The following is a 24,841-nucleotide window of genomic DNA, read 5'->3' as shown; positions in this document are numbered from 1 at the left end:
CTAAATCAATATGGCCAAGTCCAAGATCTGCACTGCTTCCCCAGTCACAAACTTTAGAGACACAAACTTTAGAGACATAATGCAAGTCTTAAAGTATGTTTTAATTGCCCAGCTGTGAACAAAGTGTAGAATTAATTGACAGTATTGTAATGATGCATCCATTCAGAGTTTAAATGCAGAAAGACAAGCATACAAATGACCTTTGATGAGGGCAACTACATCCATCTTGTGTATAACCCATAAATGCTATATGGCTTCTTTCTCTATATAGAAAAAAATGAGAATTAAAAACAGCTGTATATACATATACATACATATTTACACCAGATTTATCATGTTGAGTGATTTCATATTGATTTTAAAAGGGTTACCGAACAGCAGTAAAGTACAACATGGTATCCTTACAGAGCACCAGGACTTGGATGACAAGATGACTTAGAAAGAGATAAAAGCATAAAACATAAGCGAGGGGGCAAAAGTAAATACAAAAGAGCAACAAGAGTAACCGTTTCATGTCACAAAAGGAACTACGCAGTCCACTTATGTGTTCTGAAATTAGAAATGTGTCAATGAGACAGAGCAAACAAGGATCCAGTATAAAGATAAACAAGACAATCAGGATGAGCCTTTATCAGAAACAGTCTCAGGCTCGGCAGACTTTTCAGTGTCCTTTGAAGCTTCAGATCTGACTTCTTTCTTGTCGTTTCTACGCTCTTTGCTTTTGCTTCTCTCTCGTCTTTCTCTGTCTTTGTCCCTGTCTCTCTCTCTGTCCCGATCACGGTCTCGTTCACGCTCTCTTCCTCGGTCACGGTCCTTCCCCCGATCTCTCTCTCTGCTCCGTGACCTCTCTCGCCGTCTGTCCCGTTCGCGGTCACGCTCACGGTCCCTATCTCGGTCCCGGTCTCTGTTTTTGGCCCGGTCTCGGTCGTGATCCCTGCGTTCAGGCTCTCGCTCGTGATCCCTGCGTTCAGGCTCTCGGTCTCGGTCATGATCCCTGCGTTCAGGCTCTCTCTCTCTGCCTCTCTCTCGGCCCCTTTCACGCTCCCGCTCTCTTTCTCTCTCCTTGTCATGCTCTCTCCTCTTGTCTGCATCTCTTTCCGGTTCCTTGTGCCTCTCTCCTTCCCTTCCTCTCTCCCTGCTCCGGTCCCCCTCCCGCTCTCTCTCTCTCCCGCGATCCCACTCACGCTCTCGGCTCCAGCGCTTGGGGCCTTGGCCCCTGTCCCACTGCCTGCCTGCGTGGGGACCCTCCCTCTCCCGCTCCCTCCTGCGGTCTTCAGAGAGATCCCGCTGCCTCTCTTCAGATAGCCGGTCACGGTGGCCACCTTCAAACCTGGGCTCTCTGCTGGGCCTCTCTCGTGGCTCGGAGTCATCCCGGGTGGAACTGCTCCTTCTCCTGAGTTCTGGTGAGTGCCTGCGCCAGTGGTCATCCCGGTGGGGCTCTGGGCTATGCCCTCCCATGCGACCCGGTAATGGAATAGGACCCTCGGGAGGAGTAGGCAGCAGAGGTCCTGTGTGTCTGACTGGTCTTATGTCGCTGGAGCTGTTGTCAAAGTGATACCTTGGCGGACCTCCTGAACCGCTCTCTGGAAAGTGCATGGCTGGGCTTGCACCTCTAGGCCCACCAAACTGTGGCGCTGGACCCCTGTGGCCTGGGAAGTCTTGAGGAGGGCCCCTTTGGTCTTCAAAAGATCCCCTTCGGGGTGGCGAGGGGGCTCGGGAGCCCCGGAACTGACCTGGAGGGGGGAATCGTTGGCCTGGCCCCTCCCCAGCAGGAGGAGGACCTCTGCGTCCATCGTACGCATTAGGTGGGGGTCCTCTGTAAGGAGGGCCTTGAGAAGGAGCTTGGTTTTCTCGGTATGGGGGTGGTTGGCCTTGATGTTGGTCCATACCCGACTGGTAGGACCCCCCACCGTCATTGTCATACTGGTCGCCTGGGGCTCTCGGCATATCCCTCATGGAGTTAGAGGAGCTGTGGTCACCGCCAATGTGGTGAGGGGGTGGTGGGCCTCGTGGTCCACTGAAGTGGGCTGGAGGTGGTGCTCGGTTCTCAAAGTGACCTGGTGGAGGGCCAGAGAAGGGCAGCGGAGGCCCTCTGGGTCCGGAGAAGTTGAACGGAGGTGGAGGGGGACCACCGAACCTGGGTGGCATCATGCCGTTCTGTCCATCATAGGGAGGAGGAGGGGCATGCCCTTCCATAAACTGACCAGGGGGTGGCCCTCTAGGCCCCATGTGATGTGGAGGTATATTGCTATCAAACATCTGGTGAGGGGGACCTCTTGGGCCTACAGGAGGTGGGAATGGAGGTGGGGGACCTCTTGGAGCCATCATAGCTTGTGGTGGAGGACCTCTTGGGCCATCAAATTGCTGTTGGGAACCTCCCCACTGGTTGGAGAAAGGTGGATATCCATCACCCTGCACAGGGGGAGGACCTTGCATGGGTGGGGGCACCTGCATTGGAGGTGGACCACCCATTGTGGGATGTGGGCCTTGCATTGATGGAGGGCCCTGCATTGCTGGGGGAACATGCATGGGTAGGGGTACTTGAATAGGTGGCGGCCCCTGCATTGGTGGCATGCCACGAATTGGAGGGGGCCCAACTGGAGGTTGGAAGGACATGGGTGGTGGAACATCCTGCGGGCCTCTGTTGTAGTCGGCTTGGGTGCTGGGTATTGGCAAGTGGGACATATGTGGTGTATGAGTGTCCATACTGGATGAGCTGCCTTGATTCATATCCTGTGAGAAATTAGCCAGGCTGGTAATTGACTGCACAGGGTTGCTCTCAGAAGACACTAAGGGTGGTGACTGAGTAGAGGTAACTTCAGCTATTTTTTCTAGACTTGCGTTAACCTCCTTCAAAATGCTTGCAGAGTTTGGCCAAAGGCTAAAGCTGTTGCTGTTCTCTGGGTCAGTCGCGGAGGTAATGACCTCACTGGATATCACAGCTGACTCTGCAGGCATGTAATCTTCCACCATTTCGGGTTCTATCTTCTCACCCAGTAAGGGAATCGATATCTCTGTACTGTCAGTTTCAAGGAAAGGTAGTGATTCACTCTTGACTTCCTCTAGTGGTGTCTGTGCAGTATCTGTTTCTTGTGGAGAAATCTGTGGAGGTGTTGCCTCGGCAATAGGGACAGGAGCAGATGCCTGAGGGGGTGACTCCTCTTTGTCAACAGATTCAGTGGTTGACCTTCGACCTGCTGCCGCTTGCCTGGGGTCCCTGCTCTGCCTAGGGTCTCGTCTTTGGTTGATAACAGGAACAGTTGACGGCTTTCCTACTAGCTCCTCCACCTTTTTACCAAGCTGGAGCAACTGGCTGCTGGACAGTAATGATTTTGTAGGTTGGGAAATCAGTGAGCCTGGAACAGAGGTGAGCAATGCCTCCTGCTCCTCCAACTGACGCTTTTGATCTTCAATCTGTTTATTGAGACTGTCCAGAATTCCTGTGGTATTGCCTCCGCCTTCAACACGCACCTCATCAAAAATGGAGTCGTCCTCAGGGTCGTAGGCCACATCATCCACTTCTGAGTTACCAGTAGTTTCTGCAGGCTTTGCTACCTCTTGGTGTTTAACAGTTGAAAGAACTTTCTCAGCTGTGTAGCCCATACTGGGGTCATACTCCTCTTCAGGGTCATAAGGCCGGTCATCTTCATACTCGTCAGCATTCTCTTTCTTCTGGCCAAACTGTTGGACTATTGGGTCTAACAGGGGCACTGCGGACATGGTGACTTCAGTCGAATGTGGGTCTGATGGAGACATGGAGGCCTCTGAATCCTGCTTCTTCTTGCCAAACAATGTTTTCAGGATGGTCTGAAGAGGTGTGGCAGAGGAACCGGGCACAGATGGGGAGTCTGTGCCTGTAGTGGTAGAAGCAGCAGCACTGCTGGAGGTTCCTGCTTTGACTGAGGAGAGGAGAGAGAGGACATTGGTGGCAGCCATCTCAGAGCTGCTCAATGGGGGTGGAGTGCCAGGGGGAGTGGTACTGATCATGGCGTCCAGGCTGTGCCGGGAGGCTTTGTCCTGTTTCACATCAGCCTTGGTCAAAAGCTTAGGCAGGCCAGTGTCATCAGGGTCTCTGGTTGTTTTGGAGCGCTTCTCCTCCCCTTCCAGAGGCGCACCAGCTCTCTTCTTGTCCTTCTGGCAAATCACAAGGCCTAGCAAAAGGTTGGGTCGAGCTGGCTCCAGTCCTAAAATGAAGACAAAAGGTCAAGATTAGATTTTAGAGATTGATTAAAGATAAGTAGTCAAATCAAAGTAAATCACAAAAATAATATATGAATATCAACTAAAATATAATCCAACGACTTGTGCAACATATTAAGTCCTGATAATATCTAACTTGAATGCAGTTTTATAGATACAGTGAGATGAGAGCTAGTTCAAACAAACAAAAAACAGGAAAAAAAAAACTACATTTTCAAGACTTTCAATATACACAGATTACTTTCACAAGAAACACCCCACTTCTTGTGAATGAATGCATGAGTTAATGCTGAGTTAATGCTGCCCACCAAGAATATTTAGCAAAGAGCAACACACTTTTTTTTTTATAGTAATGAGAATAATACATCAAGTGAAGTTCAATTCAGTTCAATGGAGGCATCCATAATTAAAAAAAAACACTGAACAGAGTCTTTATGCTTGACGAGAAGACCCTTCTTGGCTTCATGTGAAGTTTGGGTTTATACAAGTCCATAACATTCTTGCAAATTACATTTAGCAAGTGTGTGTCAGTGCTCATTCATATTTTCAGTGTGATGGAATCCTCTTCTTTTGATGTTCAGATGGCAAAATGTGAACAGGATCACTTCCAGCATGGAGACTGCCTCCATTTTCTCAAGATGGAAGCTTCATGTGACTTACCGTGGCTGCAACTCAAAACTTTCAGCTGGACTTCAGTCCAGTGGGGGCAGTAGAGTCTAAGCATTCAACCACACAACTTGGATATATTTTTTCTGCATGTTTCAACTACACTGTCCTACTAACACGGACAAACTTTCACCTCACAGCATAATCAGATTTAATTACACTTCCTTATTGACCACCACCTCTATACATATCTGTACCTGATAGGAAAAACATGCTTTGTCCAACGTATCAGTCAATGAGGCTCATTTCTACCTAATATAGGCTCACCATTACAAATAGGATCTTGCAATGGATGGAAGATTATATAAACAAAAGGCTGAGACTGATCACATCTAGAACAGCATCCACGTGAGATGCAACATGTTTTATTAAAAGTTTACTTATGATACAGGGTATTACAGGCAAGATACAGACAGTGTGAACAAGAAACAGGAAAACACAGAAAAGTTCCCAATTACATAAAGACACTTTGTTGTGAATGAACAAGCTCTGATCTCACACAAACCTTCTGATTCACTATACTTACCGTCTGCATTCTTCTACAAAGGGATAGAAATTTAGATTTGGATCATTGTGTGGTCATCATTATACAGATGATAGATTCTTTCCTTGTTTATGCTTACCTGGCCCATCGAAGGGTAACAGTTTGGAAGGCAGGGGGTCCTTTGAACTCAGCGGGATGAGGTAGAGGTCTTTGATGCGCCGGTTGTTGTTTGCGACCACGCCAAAGCGCTTGCGGCTGCTGAAATAAGAAAAGAGAGACACGTACGCCACCTCTTCCTCTTCCGTGGCGGGATGGAAGCGGATAAGACACAGCTCCTGAAATCAAACAGAAGGGGATATAAACATAGTTGTGATTCCTGTATAGTTAACAACTAACCAACAGCCCTATTGCTTGAGCTTGTAGTATTGTTGCCTTTTCATACCTTTGAGAGGGAGGTCTTCAGTTTGCCCACATAGTCCCAAACTGTATGTGGGGAGATTCTGCCTCCAATATGGATGGTGTCTGGCAAATCCTGAGGGATAAAAGGGTCACCGAGTATTTACAAAACTTGGTGATGATGGTTAAAAATATTTGCACATCTTCACATATCTGCATCTTCATTTATATTCATTTAAAAAAATACACCAACCTCCTTGAGATGCTCAAATGAGCCTGAGACCAGGTATGCCTTGGTGACAAACTTAGCCACTGTGTGCATGTTGATGAACCCTTTCCACATCATTTCCTGTCCAGACAGGAAGAGTGCTGTTTCACCTTCCGGAGGGGGGTGGGTGTCGGCACTATAGCGAAATATTAATTAATAACATGCATTTACAGATACCCCTCAGCTACCGTGGACAATTACCATGACTCACAAAATAAGACTGATCTTCGACTCTGTTAATATTTATTACTACAATAATTAATTTAATTACTAGAGACATTGCTATTACTGTAACTCAATGGGTTTTCTGAGCACCTTGGAGCTGCCGCTTTGGGCATCGATCTGGGGATTGATGGTGGGGGTGCCGGTGGCATTGGAAGAGGCCCCTTGACTTCTGGAGTTGCTGGTATTACCGGCTCAGCCACAGGAGCGGGCATAACCACCTCTAGCATGGGCTGCGTCACAGTGATGCCAGAGCGATGGCTCGCCATGCGTGGGTCCCTGCGGGTAATCGTTACGGACGAGACGGCCGGGGTGACCACTGGCATTGGGGCAACAAGTGGCATACTGGTGCTGACATCCTCCATGGGCATCGGGTAATCGGTGACAGGCACCTCGCTGCCAGCCTGGTGGGTGAATGTGCCCTCTGAGGAGGATAGTCTGGAGGTGCGTGGGTCTGGTTTGGCCTTGACTGGCTCTGGCTTCTTGGGGATAGACATCTTGGGCTTCTTGGAAGTGGGTTCATCATCTGCCGATTTCTGACCTGCAGGGGGTGGGTGGTTTTGGGGACATTACCAAGACTAGTGAGGTTTTAACAACAACAACAACAACAACAACAACAACTTGCATTTATATAGCTTTATCAAGGCACCCAAAGTGCTTTACAGTGAAGGGGGAACTTCACTAACCACCACCATTTCAGAATAGAGCGGACATTCTTGTGTGGAACAGAGACATTGTAACTCTAACACATCATTACGGGGCAGCTGTGGCCTACTGGTCAGGGATTCGGGCTTGAAACCGAAGGGTTGCCGGTTCGATCCTCGACTAGTAGGAAAAATGTGTGCGGGGAAAGTGGTTGAGCACTGCTCTCCCATGCCCACATCCACGACTGAAGTGCCCTTGAGCAAGGCACCTAACCCCTCACTGCTCCCCGAGCGCCGCTGTAGCAGACAGCTTACTGCTCCGGGTTAGTTTGTTACTTCACCTCACTGTGTGTGTTTCACTAATTCACGGAAGGGAAAAATGCAGAGATCGAATTTTCCTCATGGGATCAAAGGAGTATCTATACTTAAATACATACATGCAATTCATGCCAAAACTGTGAAATTCTTCATTGTGTAACCATGGAGGTTTCATTAAATGTCTCATTTGTTTTCACCAATGCAAGGGGCAAAATGCAATGGTAGCTCAATTAAAAAACTAACACATATACACCCATGAAGAAGAATCACATTACTGTGCTGAATTGAATATTATTTCCTTTGTCACTCCGTTTCACATCATCATCCATCTTTACCAGTGCAAATCTTGCAGTTGAGGTCGAATAGGTGAGCCCTGTGTTCGGCTGTGGTGTCCTTGAGCATTTTGCTGAAGATGTCGGGCATCACACTGCTGGCCTTCCCTGCAGAAGAGGAACCTGGGGTCGAGGCAGGAGGAGGATGACTCTCTTCCTGTTCCTGAAAATGGAGCAAACACACACACACACACACAGGGTATACATTTCTGTCCATTAGACAACACTTCCTCTACTAACTCTTAATAACTACCCATGCATAACTTAGTGCGACAAAGCAGAGATTTGGACAGGAAAAGTAAAGACAGAAATTGCAAGAGATGCTCAAGGGGACAGACTACCCAGTCAAAACTAACTGCAAGGGGCAGAGAGATAAGAATTGTATTTTAAAGCAGAGGAGTTCAGAGCCAACCCATTTGGAAAAAGCTGATAAAGTCATTCATTTTCTTTTTTACATATGTTGTTGTATTGCATCGTATACAATAACAGTGTGTTGACATGTAATTGTGCCCCCTTTCATTTCATTTTTATGGCCTACTTTGTATGTTAAAAGGCATTTCAGTATGCGAGTAATGCACATGACAAGTGTGATTCCCATTATGGTCTTACAGAGCTTTTCCCTATGGGTAGCAGTGAACCACAAAAGTGAGCACAAAAAGGTGAATAAGAGGTGATGGAGTGAAGGAAAGAGAGGAAAGGAGGAAGCCACCACTTACTGCCCCTGAAGCCATGCGAGCTGTCGCAGAGCTGGCAGGAATACATACATCTCCTTCTGACGTGGGTGGCGCCTCCTCCATATCAACATCAGGTGGCGCTGTGTCCTGTTTGTGACCTGGCTTGGTCGACCCCGTGTGACTCCTCCCACCCTCCTGAGGAAGTCAAAACCAATGAACCCAACTCTGCTGCTTATCAGTTTAAAGTAAATGGATAACTTCATCGACTGATTGACTGCCAGCATTCACCACTTCACAACGACAATTCCAACTGAGCTCTGCTAGTATAAATGAGGATGTTATAATCTTATGCATAGGTGTCAATTATGTCAATGTCAGGAGACTGAGGTCATTGATTCTGATCAAATAGGTCCAAACTGAGGACACCAGGACAAGATACACTGACACATCATTTTAACAGGTTATTTGAAGCAGTTTCAGAAATGACCCCCACAACATTACAAATCATTCAGACAGCCAGCTCAAATCTTAAAAGCGGCATAAGGTGTCACTGCGTGTATGTTAGTAACCAGCGGTTACCTCAGTGTTTTCTGCTTTTCTCCAGCCAGAGGTCTCTTTGGAGAGCAGCTCCTCTGGTGTCAGTCTCACCAGCCTGAAGGGACTAACCTCATTACCAATCACCCGATAGAACAGTCCCTGCAACGCACACACACAAACAATCAATTCAAATGACTAAGAGGAAGAACGCCTATGGTCCAGACAGACTCTATAGGTGCAGTCTAGGGTGAAGAGAAGTCTAAATAAACAGCCCACAACCACATACAATACACAACATTACACATTAAGCACTGTGTTTGTGTGTGCGTGTGTAGTGGACAAACCTTGTTCTTTGGGTCCTTCAGGTTGAACATGAGTGATCTGTACTTGTTCTTGTATCTGCTGTCAGTATTCATGTAGAGGTTGAACATCTCCTTCTCAATGGAGACGGCTAGTTTCCCCACCTCACTCTCCGACATGGACAAGTCATCACTGTCACTTACCCTTTAATTAAGCAAACAATAATCAAAGGTAATTTAGTCAAAGTTTAATGAGTGTTCTTGGTTTATTTCTGCCTAAATTCCAACAAAATGTATTCCAAAAAAAATAAATACCTTCAAGCACATTTTAAGTGATTGACACTTATTGATATCTTACAGTGAGCTACTCTTTTTTTTTTTTACCTTTGAAGTGTTAAATTGACATCTAATCACATCTTGCACTGAGTTACTCGTATGATTTACTTGTGAGTGGGAGAGCAAACACTTGCCTTTTGTAGAGGATATCTGTGAGGGAGCGCCTGATGTTCTGCCTCATCTGGTTGTTAGGGGGCGGTGGGGGCGGAGCTGCCGAGGTGGGTGGATGGGACGTCTTGGATGCAGGAAGCTGGCTAGGGGGCGCAGAGGTGGATGATGTTGGGGGGTTCTTGGAGGCGGAAGACGATGTGGACCCGGAACCAGAACTGGAACCTTCCTTTTGCTGGCCCTGCTGTTGAGGCTGCTTCTTGGGGATGACAAAAGTGCTCTTGGCCACGCGCAGAGCCCCGGTGACGTGATGGCGGGAGCCAGGCGGGCCAGAAGGGGCAAGGGTGGGCACAGCTGGGGGTGGCAGACCCGGCTTTTTGGACTTAGAGGGCTTGATTGGGGTCGGAGGTTGTTTTTTGGCCTCTTTGACCGCGCTGGGTGGAGGGGCTGATGCTTTGCCTTTGGGGCCAGGCTTGGTGCCTTTAGCGCCGGGGGACTTCTTCTGTCCTTTGGGGGACACGGAGGGTGGGGCAGGCTTCTTCTCAGCGGGGACAGGCTCCTTGTCACTCTGCTCCTCTTCACTCGCCTTCTCCTCCTTTCCTGCAGCTAAAGACAAAAACAGACACATCACCTAACTGAAGAGCATTCACAAACAACTCAATAAAGGGGACCAGTCATTCTCAAATGTTGAGCAGTACACAAACACTGCCCAGTCATGTCTTGAGAACGTGGATCTCACATAGCATGTCATTGCGCAACGCAACTTGCAATTCCTAAATTCACAAATAACCTATACAGATAAATTCATGATGGGAATAATCAGTGAAATAAATGGGGTACATTTTAAGCTCAGCAGGGGTTTTCCACATTAAAACAAACTATGATTCCCTTCTGTGCCTTGCCTTCAGTATTTGTTGTCACACAACAGGAATAAGAAGCCTTTATAGAAAAGAAAATAAAGTCAAAGATCTGAAAGAAAAAAAATAAGACAACATTTTGCTTGCAGTAGTGTTTATTTAATTATGGCCTGACTACATTTTCTAAATCACTGGTGACTAGAAGCAGTTTCTACTAGGTTTACAAATACAAAGAAATATATAAATAAATCAATTTATAGGAACTTGTGGTTTTGAACTGTGACTTTGTGGTTATGAAAACTGACTTTGACCCTCAAGAGTAACCATCTCCTACACCATAGGAAGAGGCTACAAAAGCATCAACCAAAAAAGTCAAATCTCAATTATTGTAGAATTTTAAGATAAATCTGACAAAATGTCAAGATGGGGATATCCCAACACAACAGCTCAATGTTAACATATTTTTATATGTACTGTCCATGTCAGAAACTGTAACAAAGAATTCTATACAAATTCTGCTGCCTTTTGTTTTTTATGCTGTTGTTTCATGACAGATTTTGCTTTAAAAACAAGTGCTTGTATAAACTACTGAATCAACTACACTGAAACCACTGTCATACCTAGACACTGAGATCATTCCGTCACTAGTGCTGTTGAATCAACTACCTTGAATCCTTTGTCATATCCACACACCAATAATAGTCATTCAATATTATCTCTACAGTTCAATTATCTTTGAGCAAGGGGAGGTACCCGGCACACATCACCATCTCAGTGACTTCAAAAATGTTTAGACAGACAGCTATGATAACCAACCATTATTAAAAAAAACTGATTGTGAACAAGAGAATCCCACAGTTTATCGAGACTTGCAAAAGTCAACAGGTTTGGTCATGATTAGCATCTCAATCACCATGCAAATTAGGGTGATATTGTTATCAATTCTTCATTTCCTGCATCACAAAAATGCATTTTAAACAAAGATAATTCCTTCTGTGCCACCTACTACAGGTTAAGGAACAATCAGTTCTTTCTATATAGAAATGAACAATGGCAAAGCACATCAAATTTCAGGCCACATTGCTGTTCCCACCTTGAGATAAAATTCTAAAATATTGTACTGAGTTCAATGATTCAGCAACATCTTCTGTTCTTTATAGGTCCTTGTACACACAAGCAACCATCTGATTGATTAGAAATGGGAGTCAAAGGTGCTTTTCAAGGTGCTAATTTGTCTTGTGTCCTTAGCATGGTTCACTATGGCATGTATATCAACACACCTTCCTGAATCTTTAGTCGAAACAGCATGACAACCCTTCCCATTCACAGTAAATCTAATGAATAATTCATAGTATTGTAAAGATCTATTTTTAAAAGCATTACAAGGTAGGACTACGTCAATATTGCTCTACTATTCTATCATAAACCAACCTGAATTGACTATGATAGTTCAATTCCTGATCAGAATGACCTATGTAGCAGTGGGAGTCATAGCTTATAAGACTCCTTATAGTCATTTGGATAATAGGCACAAACATACTGCACATGGCAAGAAATATCACCTGCCTGTTTGTGTAAAATCCCAGACAAAACATATATTCTTCTTATCTTTAAAACATTCCCTGTATGCAGACACAGACGCAGGTTTATGCAATCTGCTCCCATAAAATTGTATGCATCTGTGTGGTTTGTGGGGTGGAAGGGGTGGGTCTGGGGTGGAGAAGCCTCTGAATCTTCAGAATCTTGCACTGTTGTCTTCCGTGCTTCGGGGACATGGCGCCTCTGCCGATTCTCACGGCTGGGGCTGGCAGCTGCCGGCTCTGGGCTCTTCTTCTTCTTCTTCCTCCTCCACTGGCTTCTGATCTGATGCATCAGCTGGATCCGTATGGCTTTAATTCCCCTGCGTGTGTGCTGAGGCTCCCGTGTCAGGCGGTAGGTGCACAGTAGAGGGCAGAGCAACGCAACAGGCCAGACTTTTTTTTTTTTCTCCCCAAAGTGTCAGTCGACAATAAGACTTCTCTCAAAACTCAGGCACAGCCAGCAAAATGTGGTATCTGTAATATCACTTTATTTTTTTGTTTTTGCTTTTTTTTTGTAAAAAAAAAGAGCCATTTATCCTTCAGAGGGAATAAAAAAGGATTTATGGTGCACTGCATGCAGTTAAATAGAATTACATAATACTGTCAAGCTGCAGTCTACGCTAACTTTGGAAATGTGCATTCCTGGAGCCTTCTGCCAGGGCCTGAAACTAGTGCAAAGTGTGACAGAAAGCACTGCTAACCTTATGGAGAATAAGCCACTGACACCTACCTTTCAGTGAGCAACATGGCACATAGAGTCCCCTGTTCAACTCCAGTACTGCCCAGAATAGTATGTAGAGAACATGCTGGATCCAAAGAAATAGGTTGCAACTCCAAACCACCCCCAGACAAACAGATACAAACAAGTATTCTCAGACAGACACAAACACATACACTCTCATTCATGCACAATCACATTTCAAGGCAAGGCACTTCAATATCCTGTTTCATTAAAAGGACCTAAAAACTACATTTTTCTGTCACTGTAAAAAAACAGACTGTTGTGATACAGCCCTCATTCATATGAAATCAATATGACTTACATATTTATACCTGGTATGGGTACTTACCAACTTCAGACATCATAAGACCTCTGCAAATACCTCACAGAGGTATATAAGAACATGTCATATTCAGACACAGCATTGGCTGTGCTATATGCAACAAGCATATTTTTTACCTGGTCTATATTTACATTACGAACCTGATCAAGAGTAACCTCTCAGTTTTTCAAAAAAAAAAATTCATAGATTTCATCGGTTCACCTTTCAGACTAGTCACTAATAAGAAAGGAGAGATGGAGGGTAAATTAAGTGTGAAAGACCTTCAAAGAGATACATACACGATTTGTTTAACACAGATGGTGCAACGGGTGCAGTCTTTTCTGGCGTTACGGCATTGTAATTATGATCGCTGGACCAGGACGACATGGCGGATGGTGGTGGGTGCTCCTCAGCGTTTGAGTCTTCTTCGTCGTCACCGCCGCTGGCTGCGTCACTGTCGCTGCCGGCGTCTTCGCCCTCGCGCTCGTCACCTGATGCGTCTGCGGACTTCCCGCCTGCCTTCTTCTCTGTCTTCTGTACAAACATGAAGACAGGGAAGAAATCAGTGTGAAGGTATGGACTTGTGTTTTAGGTGCAGATATACATCGATTCCTAATCTGCGTAGCATCCGATAAGACTGGCCAACACCCTGCATATCTCTGCATGTTTTTTTTGTTTTTTAAAATGATTAACTTCTACAATGGATGGACACAAACAATTTACAATGGCCAGCCATGCACTGAGAATTTTCAGCATTTATCTATGTACTCATTTTCCATAACTTTACATATTTTTAAAGTGTAGATCAAGGTATGGTTATGAATAGAACTATTACACAGTATTAAGAGAACTCATGGCAAATGTTAAACTAAAATGACATGTTGTGGGGTGAAAAAGCTTTGTTCTTAAACAGAAACCGTCCAGGATGTGACGCACTATACCTCACATATCTCTGGAAGTGAAGCAGCTGTAACACAGTTACACAAACACTATACAATTTTCAATATGCAATAATTGTACCTTAAAATTGTGCCCTTCCATGATGTGGACAAAAGAGCCTTCATGAATCATTAATATATATATATATATATTAATTTAAAATATATAACTTAAATGGAGTATCCATAACAGTTACACAAACCCTATACAATTTTCAACCTGTCATTATTGTCCCTTACATTTTTGAACTTACAATGACTACACTCTTCCATGACTTGGACAAAAGGCCCAAGATGAATAATTAAATTTAAAATAATCTCAATGGACCATTTGGTCAAAAAAAGAATTATTGTAATTTCCAGAGTTCCTATTCCCACCATTTCCACCTCTTTCAATGATCTTTAAATCACATATCAAGTATTTACATACACATAAAAAATGCACTACCATGCACTTCACAACTCTTAACAGCGTAAGCGGGAGCTCTACTGTTGTTCTGATCTGACGAGGGCTGCAGGCAAAGTCCTGTTTTACCTTGGGCCTGGGCTTTGTGCCCGTCTTCTTCTGCCCCTTGGCCTTCTCCTTCTGCTTGGGCTCCTTGGGGTCGGTGATGGACTTCATGGCGGCTGCCGCGTGTCTCAGGATGCAGTCATTCCCACAGTACACCGAGTCCGGCAGCGCGTTCCGCTCACAGCCCGGCCCGATGCATTTTGGGAGATTCGAGGACGCCGTCTCAACGGCCTGCTACATGTGGAAATGCAGAAGTCCAGGAATTCTCAATACAAACCATGTACACAGGACTGACTAACAATAAGAACAGGCTCCTGTTGCTAGCTTCTAAAGATCGGCTTTTGAAATTTACAGACAGTTTCATATTTTAACTTCAACTTTTAACACTTAACTCATTATCACAGTCTTAACCATACATTTTAAAGTTAATATCTTAAGTCTTCTATAGACCCTTTCAACAATAAAAACAAAAACCATGCTTGAACGTTATATTTGGGCCCCAATCGACTTCCTCTGCATTAAGATAACATATGGAATGTTAAAAAGGAAGTCTTGTGGGGCCAACTATGATGCTGATAATGGAACTCTCTTGAAAGGGTCCATATATCATTTAAAACATGCACTGAAGCATTTAGAGTGTATGCATACACATACAAGCTTGTCTGACTCATATCTACGGTAGAGCTCTGGATTCAGATTGTATTACAACACTGCAATTTGAGATGTGTTTTTACAAAAGTGCACAGAAGGACAGACACTTCCTCCACTGGATGAGTCAGCTGCATTCCACACTTTAAAATTTGATTTGCATTAGACAATTCAGATCTGCTTCCCCCAAGCTGCCAAGATATCATTTATAAATATATCCATTTGCAAAAAGTGCATCGAGACACAATGTGAAAAATATGCAGCATTATGAGTGATTTTACAATAGTGATCATCCAATGTACTGAAACAACCATCGTGTTTTCAAAGATGCAAGTCAGTTGACTGAACATGTATTCTCTACTATATTTTAACAGATTAATACATGTAATACTTTTTTAATTCTGTGTCTAAAAAAATAAAATAGAGTTCTGAACACGTTTTAGAGTAATATATCCTTCATGCAGTAAATAACATATTGCAAAGTATACAAAACAAAAACCTTCTCCAGGGTTTTTGCACTTCAATTGTTCAAAAGTCCAAATGACCACATGGTTCTCGGAACTCCAACCTCTAATCAGGTCTAGTCTTCACTCCAGAAGCATGTGTGTGAATTTAGATTCAATTTCTGCCAGGCTCTCTGGTTAATCCTTGAGTTGACAATGCGAGTGTCGTTTACCACCACTGCTTGGCAACAATACTGCACCCAGTAAGGGCGTTTCAATGACCTAAAGAGCTGACGGCTGTGGCTGATAGTGAGTGGCGTCTCCCTCTACACACACCCATCAAATATGAATGCAGTGTTAATAGAGATGACATTCAAAATATAGTCTGCACACCTGAAGTGTGCACACAGATGTAATGCTTTTGAGACTTTGGTTTTAATTCACTCAAGGGACTTGCCATTAATCAGGTGACCGCTTCATTGCATACAGTGTCCCAGCCCTGATACAAACACAGGTACAGGTATATGGCAGGTACAAGACCGGTTGTAACATTACCATTACAAACCTATTGTAGGATGAGGATTCATGTAAAAAGCATCCTTACCACTCTCCCTTACACTGTAAATATGCAAACTAACACTAAAATGACTTGTTCCTCAAATCTGACACCACTGATTATATGAAAAATAAAAAGCTGACACATGACAAGGATATCTAAATATGCTGAAGTAAACATAAGCTGTTAAATAACGGCCTCCGACTGTACTTATCACTTCTATACGTACCGGCTGGAAAATCTTGATTTTCTTCTTCCCACTGGGGTTAGTGGCCTTCTCTATTCTGCCTTTGATTCCCAGGTCGTCGCCTGCCTTTTCTTCAGCCATCTGACTGCTGGGGGTGGACGGGCTCTGCTCGGCACGCTTGAACTGCGGGCCGCTCCGGCGACCGTTCTCCGTGGAGACGGATGACGGGGCGGCCGAGGAGCGTGGGGTGTGGGCTTTGCTGCCGTTGCAGTTGGGGCAGATGTAGTCCTCCCCGTTGCGCTCCATCAGCCGGCCGCGGGCCTCTGTGATGCCCACGCAGTCGCCGTGGAACCACTCCTCGCAGCGGTCGCAGCAGATCATGAACCTGAGTGGACATGACCAAAAAAAAAAACAACAAAAAAAACATGAAGGTAAACAGGACAGGACGCACAAACACACACACAGAGAAGAGATGTGAACTTTCAAATCCCATATATACAGGACGACAAACAAACTAAGATGTGAAATCGGAGTGTGCACACTCATCAAGTAGACACCAGCAGAGGAGCAGCAATCTCACCCTCACTTATATCCAGTCAGAAAAGGCATTTAACTAACAAACCTTGACAAAATGCACCTCATCCAAGGCAGCAAAATCAAGGCAAGGCCTGATATACAGATATAGTATACATATCTATTCCAAAAATGTAAGGAACCACTTTAATCAAAACACTGGATAGGTACCCTGCCATTGTTCGATTTTGCAGGTAAAACTGCAAAACAGGTACAACTGTTTTGAGGCAACTGGTTGATTTTGCAAGAACTGTCAGAGGTTTTTTGAATGTAGTTTAAGAATTGAGAATAGGTTTTTTTTATTTTTTTTTTTTATTGTTTTTTCGCAATTATGAAAAACTAAGTGTACCCTTAATTACATATACACTCACTGGCTACTTTATTAGGTACAATTGTTAAACTGCTCATTTACATAAACATCTAATCAGCCAATAAAATGGCAGCAACTCAATGCATTTAGGCATGCAGACAGGACGTGACCAGAGTGCATCTTCCAAAGGCTGTTTGAAGCAGGAAAACCCGCCATGTCACAAAGCTCAAATAACCTCAAACTGGTTTCTTGAACATGACAATGAGTTCGCTGTACTCAAAAGGCCTCCACAATCACCAGATGTCAATATAATAGAGCACCTTGGGAAGGGGGAACAGGAGATTCACATCATGGAGGTGCAGCTCACAAATCTGCAGCAACTGTGTCTGTTGCGGTGATGTCAATATAGACCAAAACCTCTGAGGAACAATTCTCGCACCATGCCGAATCTGCGCCACGAAGAATTACTTACAAGGTACTTACAAGGTGTACCTAATCAGGTTGTCGGTGAGTGTATTCATATGGCCTATTTGGCTCAGCATTAGAGAAAGAAACAATACTGAAGATTGCCATTAAAAGGAGCCTAGTACAGACACAAAAGCAGAACTTGAGTAATGACGGCAATTTGCCACTATAATTTAGTAATGATGCATACTTAACAACTTGCAAAAGGTTTGCTATGAGAAACTCTAGATGGCTTACCTCTTGTTGTGCTTCTGCCTACAGATGCAGTAAAGAGCATTTGGGTCATATCCCTCATCGTTTGAGCCGCCATCTTCAGATGATGAAGATGATGACGACGACGACGACGACGAATCATCGTCGTCATCATCGTCCCCTTTGCGAGCCTTGGCATCTCTTTTGGAGGGAGTGGAGTCCTTACATGCTCTGGCTGGATTCCTACTGGGCCTGCGGCTACTGCTCGTGTCCTCCGGCTTAGTCTTGCTCTCCTCTTCCTCGTCTTCCGTCTTCTCCTCCTCTTTCTTTACCTCCGTCTGTTCCAAGTCTGTCTGCTCGTCTTGTGATGGGGCGACGGCTTCGACTGCGTCAATGGTGACTTCCGGCTTCTTCTCCTCCTCCTCCTCTACTTTCGGAGCGTCCTGTGCGCCGTCTGCTGCCTCATCCTCAGAGCTTGCCTCGTCTTCGCTGGCTCCTTCTTCCTCCGCCTCTTCCTCCTGCTTGGCTTTGGTGCTTCGCGTCTGCCGCCGACGCCCCCCTCTCCTCACCGCCCTCTTCCTCTTCCTCTCGGGGGAGGCCGTCTTGCTCCCGGATGTTTTCACCTCGGCGCTTCCGTCGAAGCTCGCCTCTGAGGCCGTCTCTGCGTCCGTGGGGGTTTGAGAAGGAGGGTCGCCGCCGCCCCCACCGGCGCCGCCGTCCAGGTTGGCCGGAGCGCTTCGTCGTCCGGCTCCACCACGGCCCCTCTTGGCTGTGAGCAGGAACTCTTCCAACTTGTCGGTACGTTTGGCCTGCCGACCGCTGCGCCTCACCGGCCCCTCGGCCGGCGACGTTGCTGCTTCGCCCGGCATCTCGCGCTTGGCGATGGTGGTCCGCCTGAAGCCCCAGGTCTTCTTGAATTCGTTGCTGGCAGGACTGGCTACTGGCTCGGCTGGTTTCCCGGGTGACTCGTCTAGCTTCTCCTCGTCACCACCATTATCTCCTGCCTGTGCCTCCTTGCCTTCCTGCTCGTCTTTATTGTTGTTGGCAACGGTTACTATGAGAAGTGGAGAAGGGTAAAAAAAAAAAAAAAACAGGTTAGGGATTCAGAGAAATTACTAAGCTGCACTTTCCTGGGCAATGGTGATTGAGGGGGTAGGACACATGAAAAGCGAGGGAGGAAGACAAACACACAAACACAAATGATTACAGAGGGTTGCACAGCCAGCTTTAAATCAGGGCGATTTAAAGGTAGATGAGAGCGATTTAAGAGTAGATGAACCAGGCATCCCATGAGCGGTATGCCAAGCAGGTTGTGATGGGAGCCAGAAACACAATTCAGCAGCTGCCACATTAATTTGTTTGATTAATCCGCCATGCCTCTCAAGCACACGTACCACATTGAGCAGCAGCTCCTTTCTTAAAATAAAAGACTCTAGCCCAGTCCAGCCGGGGGTCCAGCATTGCAGCCAAAAGTACGATCAGGCCCTCACCAGCACTGAGTTAGCTTATGGGCAGGGTCAAGAACTGTAGTACCCATTAAGCTCCCACCTTCATTTTTTATTAACCCTAAAACCCACTTTATGCCACTCATGAAATAATAGATACTTTATTGATCCCCAAGGGGAAATTCAAATAATTATCATCATTTAAAGATTTTTGTAAGGCAAAATTAGATGGACATCTTCTCAGCAGTGTCCCCACTGAAGCCAATGTCTTGCCACATTAAAGAAAACAAAGCCTGGTTAGCTTAATAGGTACTTGGTGATTGCCTGGGACTGCGAGTACCTTGCGAGCTGCTCTCGGCAGGCTCTTGGGTGGCCCCTTGCCCAGAGGATAGAGGCAGCCCTGGGCCAGTGCTGTCCTCCATAGCTGGAGTCTCTCACTGCCCTCAGACACAAAGTCTACAGGCGAGAGAGACAAGCACAGCACACAGACGGGAGTTACTCTAGTAGAACACACTTGGCCGGCTTCATATCAAGTCTGAGGCTCAGTCGTTTCAACGATATTCGGTTTAATTACTTAACTTCGTTATATAATGTTTTAAGCATGTCCGAATCTAGCTGTAAGTAAAGATTAGCTTGGAAATTAAGACACACTAAATGTCTCATGAAATGTTCTATTCAGGAAATCCAGGCATTAGTCTCAATTCACACTTGTTTCCTTGGCAACAATCAATAGAAAAGTGCAGGTTATGTTTGTAGTGTGGCTTTAAATGGTGTGTTCAGCTCAGTTGGAATGTCTAAATCACCAGACAGATTTTTTTCAAGACTGATTAAAACTATTATTTACCATTTCTCTCATAACTATACCTTACCATAAGGGCAAGACAGGTGCCAAATGCTTTTCATTTAAGACCAAACATCTACTACTTTTTGGGCCCAATTTCCAGCTACTACTATCAAAAGTCAAGTCTATCTATGCATCCTCTCTCAGAAATCTGTCTCATGGGCTGCGTTCAGGATCAAATGCATTAACAATAAATGGCGATTACACATAAGAAGGTACTACCAACATGCATACAAATTCTCTTTACCTAAATAAATAATTTGTGTCAATTGACACAAAAAGCTTGTATTTGCATGCAATGAATGAACCACAAATGATGCACGTTCTACAACAAAGCCCAAGGCTTCATTCTGAAAAGGGCACTTTAACAGACCATTAACTGGTATACAGATCAACAGTTGAGTAATATGATTCCTGAACAAACTGAAATTCATACTAAAGTTGAGCCTTCTGTGGTAGTATCAAATTGCATTAGGCCTAATATTAACACATTTTCAGCCTGCCCACTGACTAAGTGAACAGATCAGTGACACTCAACATTACCTGCTTCTGTAAGGCCGCTGGCACTGTAGTCTTGAGAATTACTCTCTGTTTACAACAGCAGTGCACCAACACATCACTGCACAAAACTGTAGGAAAAGAACAGAACATGAAATCAGATAAAGGAACAAGTGAACCAGCAACAGACAAACTCTAACTTTCACATGCCAACATTTACACTAAGATGAAATTGGCAACAGGCTTACACTGGGCATAATGGCAAAATATCAGGCACAAAATCAGATAAACTAATTCAGTGGTTGCTTAAACATGCTCAAGAATGTGTCAGTCACTGAAGGCAAAGTCTAGCACAACATTAGTGAGCGTTTACTATTAAGTGAGAGAAAAGAGATGACATTCTTGAGAGAAACATTTAGTTTACTATTAAGTCTGACTTCATTAACTGAAAACATTTCTCCAGAAGCAATCTTAAGGGGCAGAATGTGATGGGGAAAACCTCTTTTGTCGGTTTAAATGTTGGCGCTGCACCACAAACACTAGGCCTACTTATCTTACAAGCCACCATAATTTTCATTTCAGTCATATAACACAACACGTATTGTAAAGAATTACATAATATTCTTTCTGCTAAAGGTTATTTAGGACTATAAATGCGAAAACTTAGATAACAACATAAACATATTATGCACTGATGCAAGTCCATATAGGTATAAGTAGAAGACATTTGTATTGGGTGAGCCATAGCCTACTGGTGGTTTTAAGTTTGGTAGATGCACATGGTCTATATTTATCTGAAAGTCATGCTACTGTTGCACCTGTTCATGGTAGTGGGGCAGTGCCAAAAAAATAGGCAAAGCATTATCCAACTACTATGCTAATCAACTAGCGACTAAAAGGTGCTTGAATGAAGCTTTTCTATGACCACGCTGATACCATGTTGGGATTAATGGCTGCCGCCTGCCTAGTTCAAAAAGTTACTGAATCACACAATTACATTGGTAAAATATAATCTCCAAACCTACACTAATCTGCTTACTGTACTGAGTCAACATGACACTTCTCTATCAACAGAAGTCATTTTTCATCAATACTGACAAATTATTAGAACACACTCCAAAACATAACAATAAAACTGCATCAATAATAACATGAATCAACTTTGAACCAAACAATGGGGAATGAACTTTCTTATGACTCCATTTTATTTTCACATACGATTCTCACCGAAAAAAGGTTAATATTCTGAAATATTATATAATGCTCATTTGCACTACGCATCTTTTCTTTGTGTGAATTGATCCGTACATAAATGGATTTACCACCACTTGCCATCACCCAAGTAGCTTTTGCATCATAAGATTAACTTATAAAGAGCTAAAATATGGTAGACTTATGAGCTGTTAAAGAAGACATCTATCAAAATCCGGTCGCCTCCCAGAAAGCAAGAGACATTCACAAACATGTCAAATCCAACCCCAATGAACCACTGTTAACGGACACCACTAGATGGAGCCTTGACGGTATTTGAGCTCCCTCCATTTTGGAACAAGCCGACACACACTGATGTTCTATTATCTACATGTACAACTCGAGAAACAAAACAAAAAACGTTGGATGTGAATATGCAAAGACTTAAGAGTTGGTGTACTTAACAACGTTTTGCTTTGCCAAAATAAAGAATGTGCACTGTCGGTCACGGTAGAGTGCCACGCGAGGAGGGAAAAGGACATGCAGTTGCAACTCAACTAGGCCAAGATTCGGGTTAGCTACAGTAGCTATCCATACGCAGGCATTTGTATCAGTCTTCTTGATTATAATCTTAGTCCCACCCCAATGGACATAATTAACCTCGTAGGTGGCACTCACATCACCAGTCAGTCCGCAGTAGAATCAAGCGATTTACTACTGTCATTTAGCAGTAGTAATAAGACAGCATTTGCTGCTATGCTAAGTTTTTTTTTTTCGTATTTGCAAGGCAACCCCACGAAAACACGTCATTGTACATATCAAGTAACGTTCAGATAAATCAATAACATGCTAATGCGTCTAACAAATAATTATGCATAACGTTACATAGCTGTACTACTGAAGCCCCCCGCTTCACTACGTTAAATTGTAGCGAAATGACCCCATAATTGCACCTGACACCAGTCAAGGACAGCAGCGTTAACGTTAGCTATTGGGCTCGGCATGTGGTCAGGACGAAACTGGCAAGCAACGTAAGCGCGAGGCCAAGCTAGCGACGCCTCGGTGTAACAACCTCTATGGTAACAGCATCAGAATAACGGTTAGTGTGTAGAAGCTAGGTGTTGACAATGTTGTTTCCCTCCTATAACAATTTGAACTCAAGGTCAGGTAAAGTTGCACAATGCCACTTCATACCGTCACGTTAACGTTAGCTAACTATTAGCCTGACAAACGTTGTTGCCAAGCGGAAAACAACAACAAACGACCATCATCATTAACAAGTTAGAGTTAAATGTTAAATATTTAACATTAATCTACTTTGATGCTATTTAGCGGACCTCCGAGAAAGTAGAGAATACATGTTGTTTTCACGTGCACTGCCGTTAATGCGCCATCAAATGGAAATGTAATCAAAGGTTAACGTTAGTATTCAAGAATCGTTGATGTTAGCATGTCACGTTAGCCAAGCATGGAACGAACGGGCGTATCCTAACGTTATCTTGCTTCCGAGACCATGTAACGTTACGTTGATTTAATTTTGTGAGATTAATTATGTTTTAAGTCCATTTTGACCTAGAATATATATTTGAAAATAACCCGCTAATATAACAACATGCAAAGTAGCACTAGCGTTAAGCGAGTTCAGTGTAGGGGACGTAACGTTAGTTCTAACGTTAACATTTCAACGTTAGTTCTAGATAGAGTTAACGTTAACATAGCAGTCTTCAACCAAGTCTAATGTCCAGAAACAAGGGCATGCACATTAATGGTAGGCTAATCTCACGTGGAATAGATATTACCGTTCCAAATCCTAAAATAACTGACATAAAAAGGTAGCTACATCGCCTTAGCTAACTCGATTTACGTAGCCTGCTATGGCTCCAAATCGACATCATGGCGTTCCTAGGTAGCTTAACGTAGCCAGAAAGGTTACACCAGAGTAAGCTGCGCACATTCTGTGAACAACACTGATACAAAATATTGAAGGTGTACAAAAGTAAACACGTTCTGTTTGTGCATGTACACAGCAACATATTCTTTACTCACTTGTTGACCACGTTCTCGTTCTGGATATTTGGTCAGTCTTCCATTTTCTCTTCATGTAATGGCTAGTAGACGGGCTCTGATAGAATTGATTGGCGCAGCGCGTGAACTGATGACAAACACAGCATGTACATTTTAGCGCCACTTCAGGCTGGGAGGGACAATTGCCTACTGTTAACACTGCAACAGTTAAAATATTATATCCATCAGACAACTGTGGGTTCCCACACTAGTTCTGCAGATATCATCAAGCCTAGCCTATATAGGCCCATATATATCATAAGCTTAAACATCAGTAAACAAACCATTCAGTTTATTTCCTTATATTAGATTTCCGATTTCTAAATATACAATCAAAGAGTTGGTTTGATGCAATAGATAGATAGATAGATAGATACATTCACTAACAGCAGAAAGTAATTAAAAGTATATAATATAAAAAAACACAACTAAGCAATAAGGACAGTAGAAGATAAATATATACTAATACTAAATATACTAAAAATATACAAATTATACTAAATAACACAATTCTAAAAAAACAGTATCCACATAGTGGGTGATTAATCAAAGAAATGCTTGCAATGACTGAGGCAGGGACTGAGCCTGTGATTCTCTGTGTATAGGTAAGGTAAGGTGCCCTGTGTGAATGAGTGTCATGTGATGGTGCAAATGAGTAAGTCAACAGTGCAAGAATAAAGTCTATATATCTATATTTATAACTATATTAAGGAAGGTATAAGTGTGGTCACAGTTCGGCTGTGGCATGGAGGGAGGGGTTGTGCATATGTGCTAATATAGCACGCAAACAGTGAGGCAGAAGACAGTGGTAAAAAGTGGCTAGTGGACAGACAGTTCAAGACATGGAGGTGGTGAAGAGGCAGACAGACAATGCGGAGAAGTCTATTTCTCCTCTTCCCTTAATATATAAGTGAAGCATTGAACAGTTCAATGGCCCTGGGGACGAATGACTTCCTCAGTCTGTCTGTTGTGCAAGGCAGTGAGCGAAGTCTCAGTGGTTTGAGGGGTGCATTGC

At 44.0% G+C, this 24,841-nt stretch overlaps 1 protein-coding gene across 6 annotated transcripts; it reads right to left on the bottom strand.

Annotated features, from left to right (window-relative positions):
- Nucleotides 1–80: 80 nt before the first annotated feature.
- On the bottom strand, nucleotides 81–23,918 carry LOC125301485 (death-inducer obliterator 1-like). Of its 6 annotated transcripts, none has more exons than XM_048253941.1 (17): nucleotides 23,809–23,918; nucleotides 20,617–20,702; nucleotides 19,573–19,688; nucleotides 17,833–18,841; nucleotides 16,290–16,632; nucleotides 14,438–14,644; nucleotides 13,264–13,498; nucleotides 9,511–10,090; nucleotides 9,086–9,245; nucleotides 8,784–8,900; nucleotides 8,247–8,399; nucleotides 7,534–7,693; nucleotides 6,330–6,777; nucleotides 6,000–6,150; nucleotides 5,793–5,882; nucleotides 5,490–5,685; nucleotides 81–4,184 (listed from the first exon to the last, which is right to left on the bottom strand). In XM_048253941.1, the coding sequence occupies exons 3-17, from the start codon at nucleotides 19,652–19,654 to the stop codon at nucleotides 616–618; spliced, it is 7,500 nt and encodes a 2,499-aa protein (XP_048109898.1). In that variant the 5' UTR covers nucleotides 19,655–19,688; nucleotides 20,617–20,702; nucleotides 23,809–23,918; the 3' UTR covers nucleotides 81–615. The 6 variants fall into 6 exon arrangements, with proteins under 6 accessions (XP_048109898.1, XP_048109897.1, XP_048109899.1 ...); XM_048253940.1 differs by having other exon boundaries at nucleotides 14,438–14,647; nucleotides 23,809–23,917; XM_048253942.1 differs by having other exon boundaries at nucleotides 8,295–8,399; nucleotides 14,438–14,647; nucleotides 23,809–23,917.
- Nucleotides 23,919–24,841: the final 923 nt, after the last annotated feature.

Source organism: Alosa alosa, chromosome 10 (genome assembly GCF_017589495.1).
Source record: "Alosa alosa isolate M-15738 ecotype Scorff River chromosome 10, AALO_Geno_1.1, whole genome shotgun sequence".
NCBI classification, from domain to species: Eukaryota; Metazoa; Chordata; class Actinopteri; order Clupeiformes; family Clupeidae; genus Alosa; species Alosa alosa.
This window is presented reverse-complemented; position numbering and strand designations above follow the sequence as displayed.

Bases quoted from the DNA above. Each gene is read 5' to 3' on its own strand.
- LOC125301485 (XM_048253940.1), bottom strand. From the start codon at position 19,654: ATGGAGGACAGCACTGGCCCAGGGCTGCCTCTATCCTCTGGGCAAGGG. The intron at 8,400-8,783 runs GTAACCGCTGGT...TGACTTCCTCAG, and splicing joins GAAAAGCAGAAAACACTGAG to GAGGGTGGGAGGAGTCACAC. The intron at 4,185-5,489 runs GTAAGCATAAAC...TCTTCATTTTAG, and splicing joins GTTACCCTTCGATGGGCCAG to GACTGGAGCCAGCTCGACCC.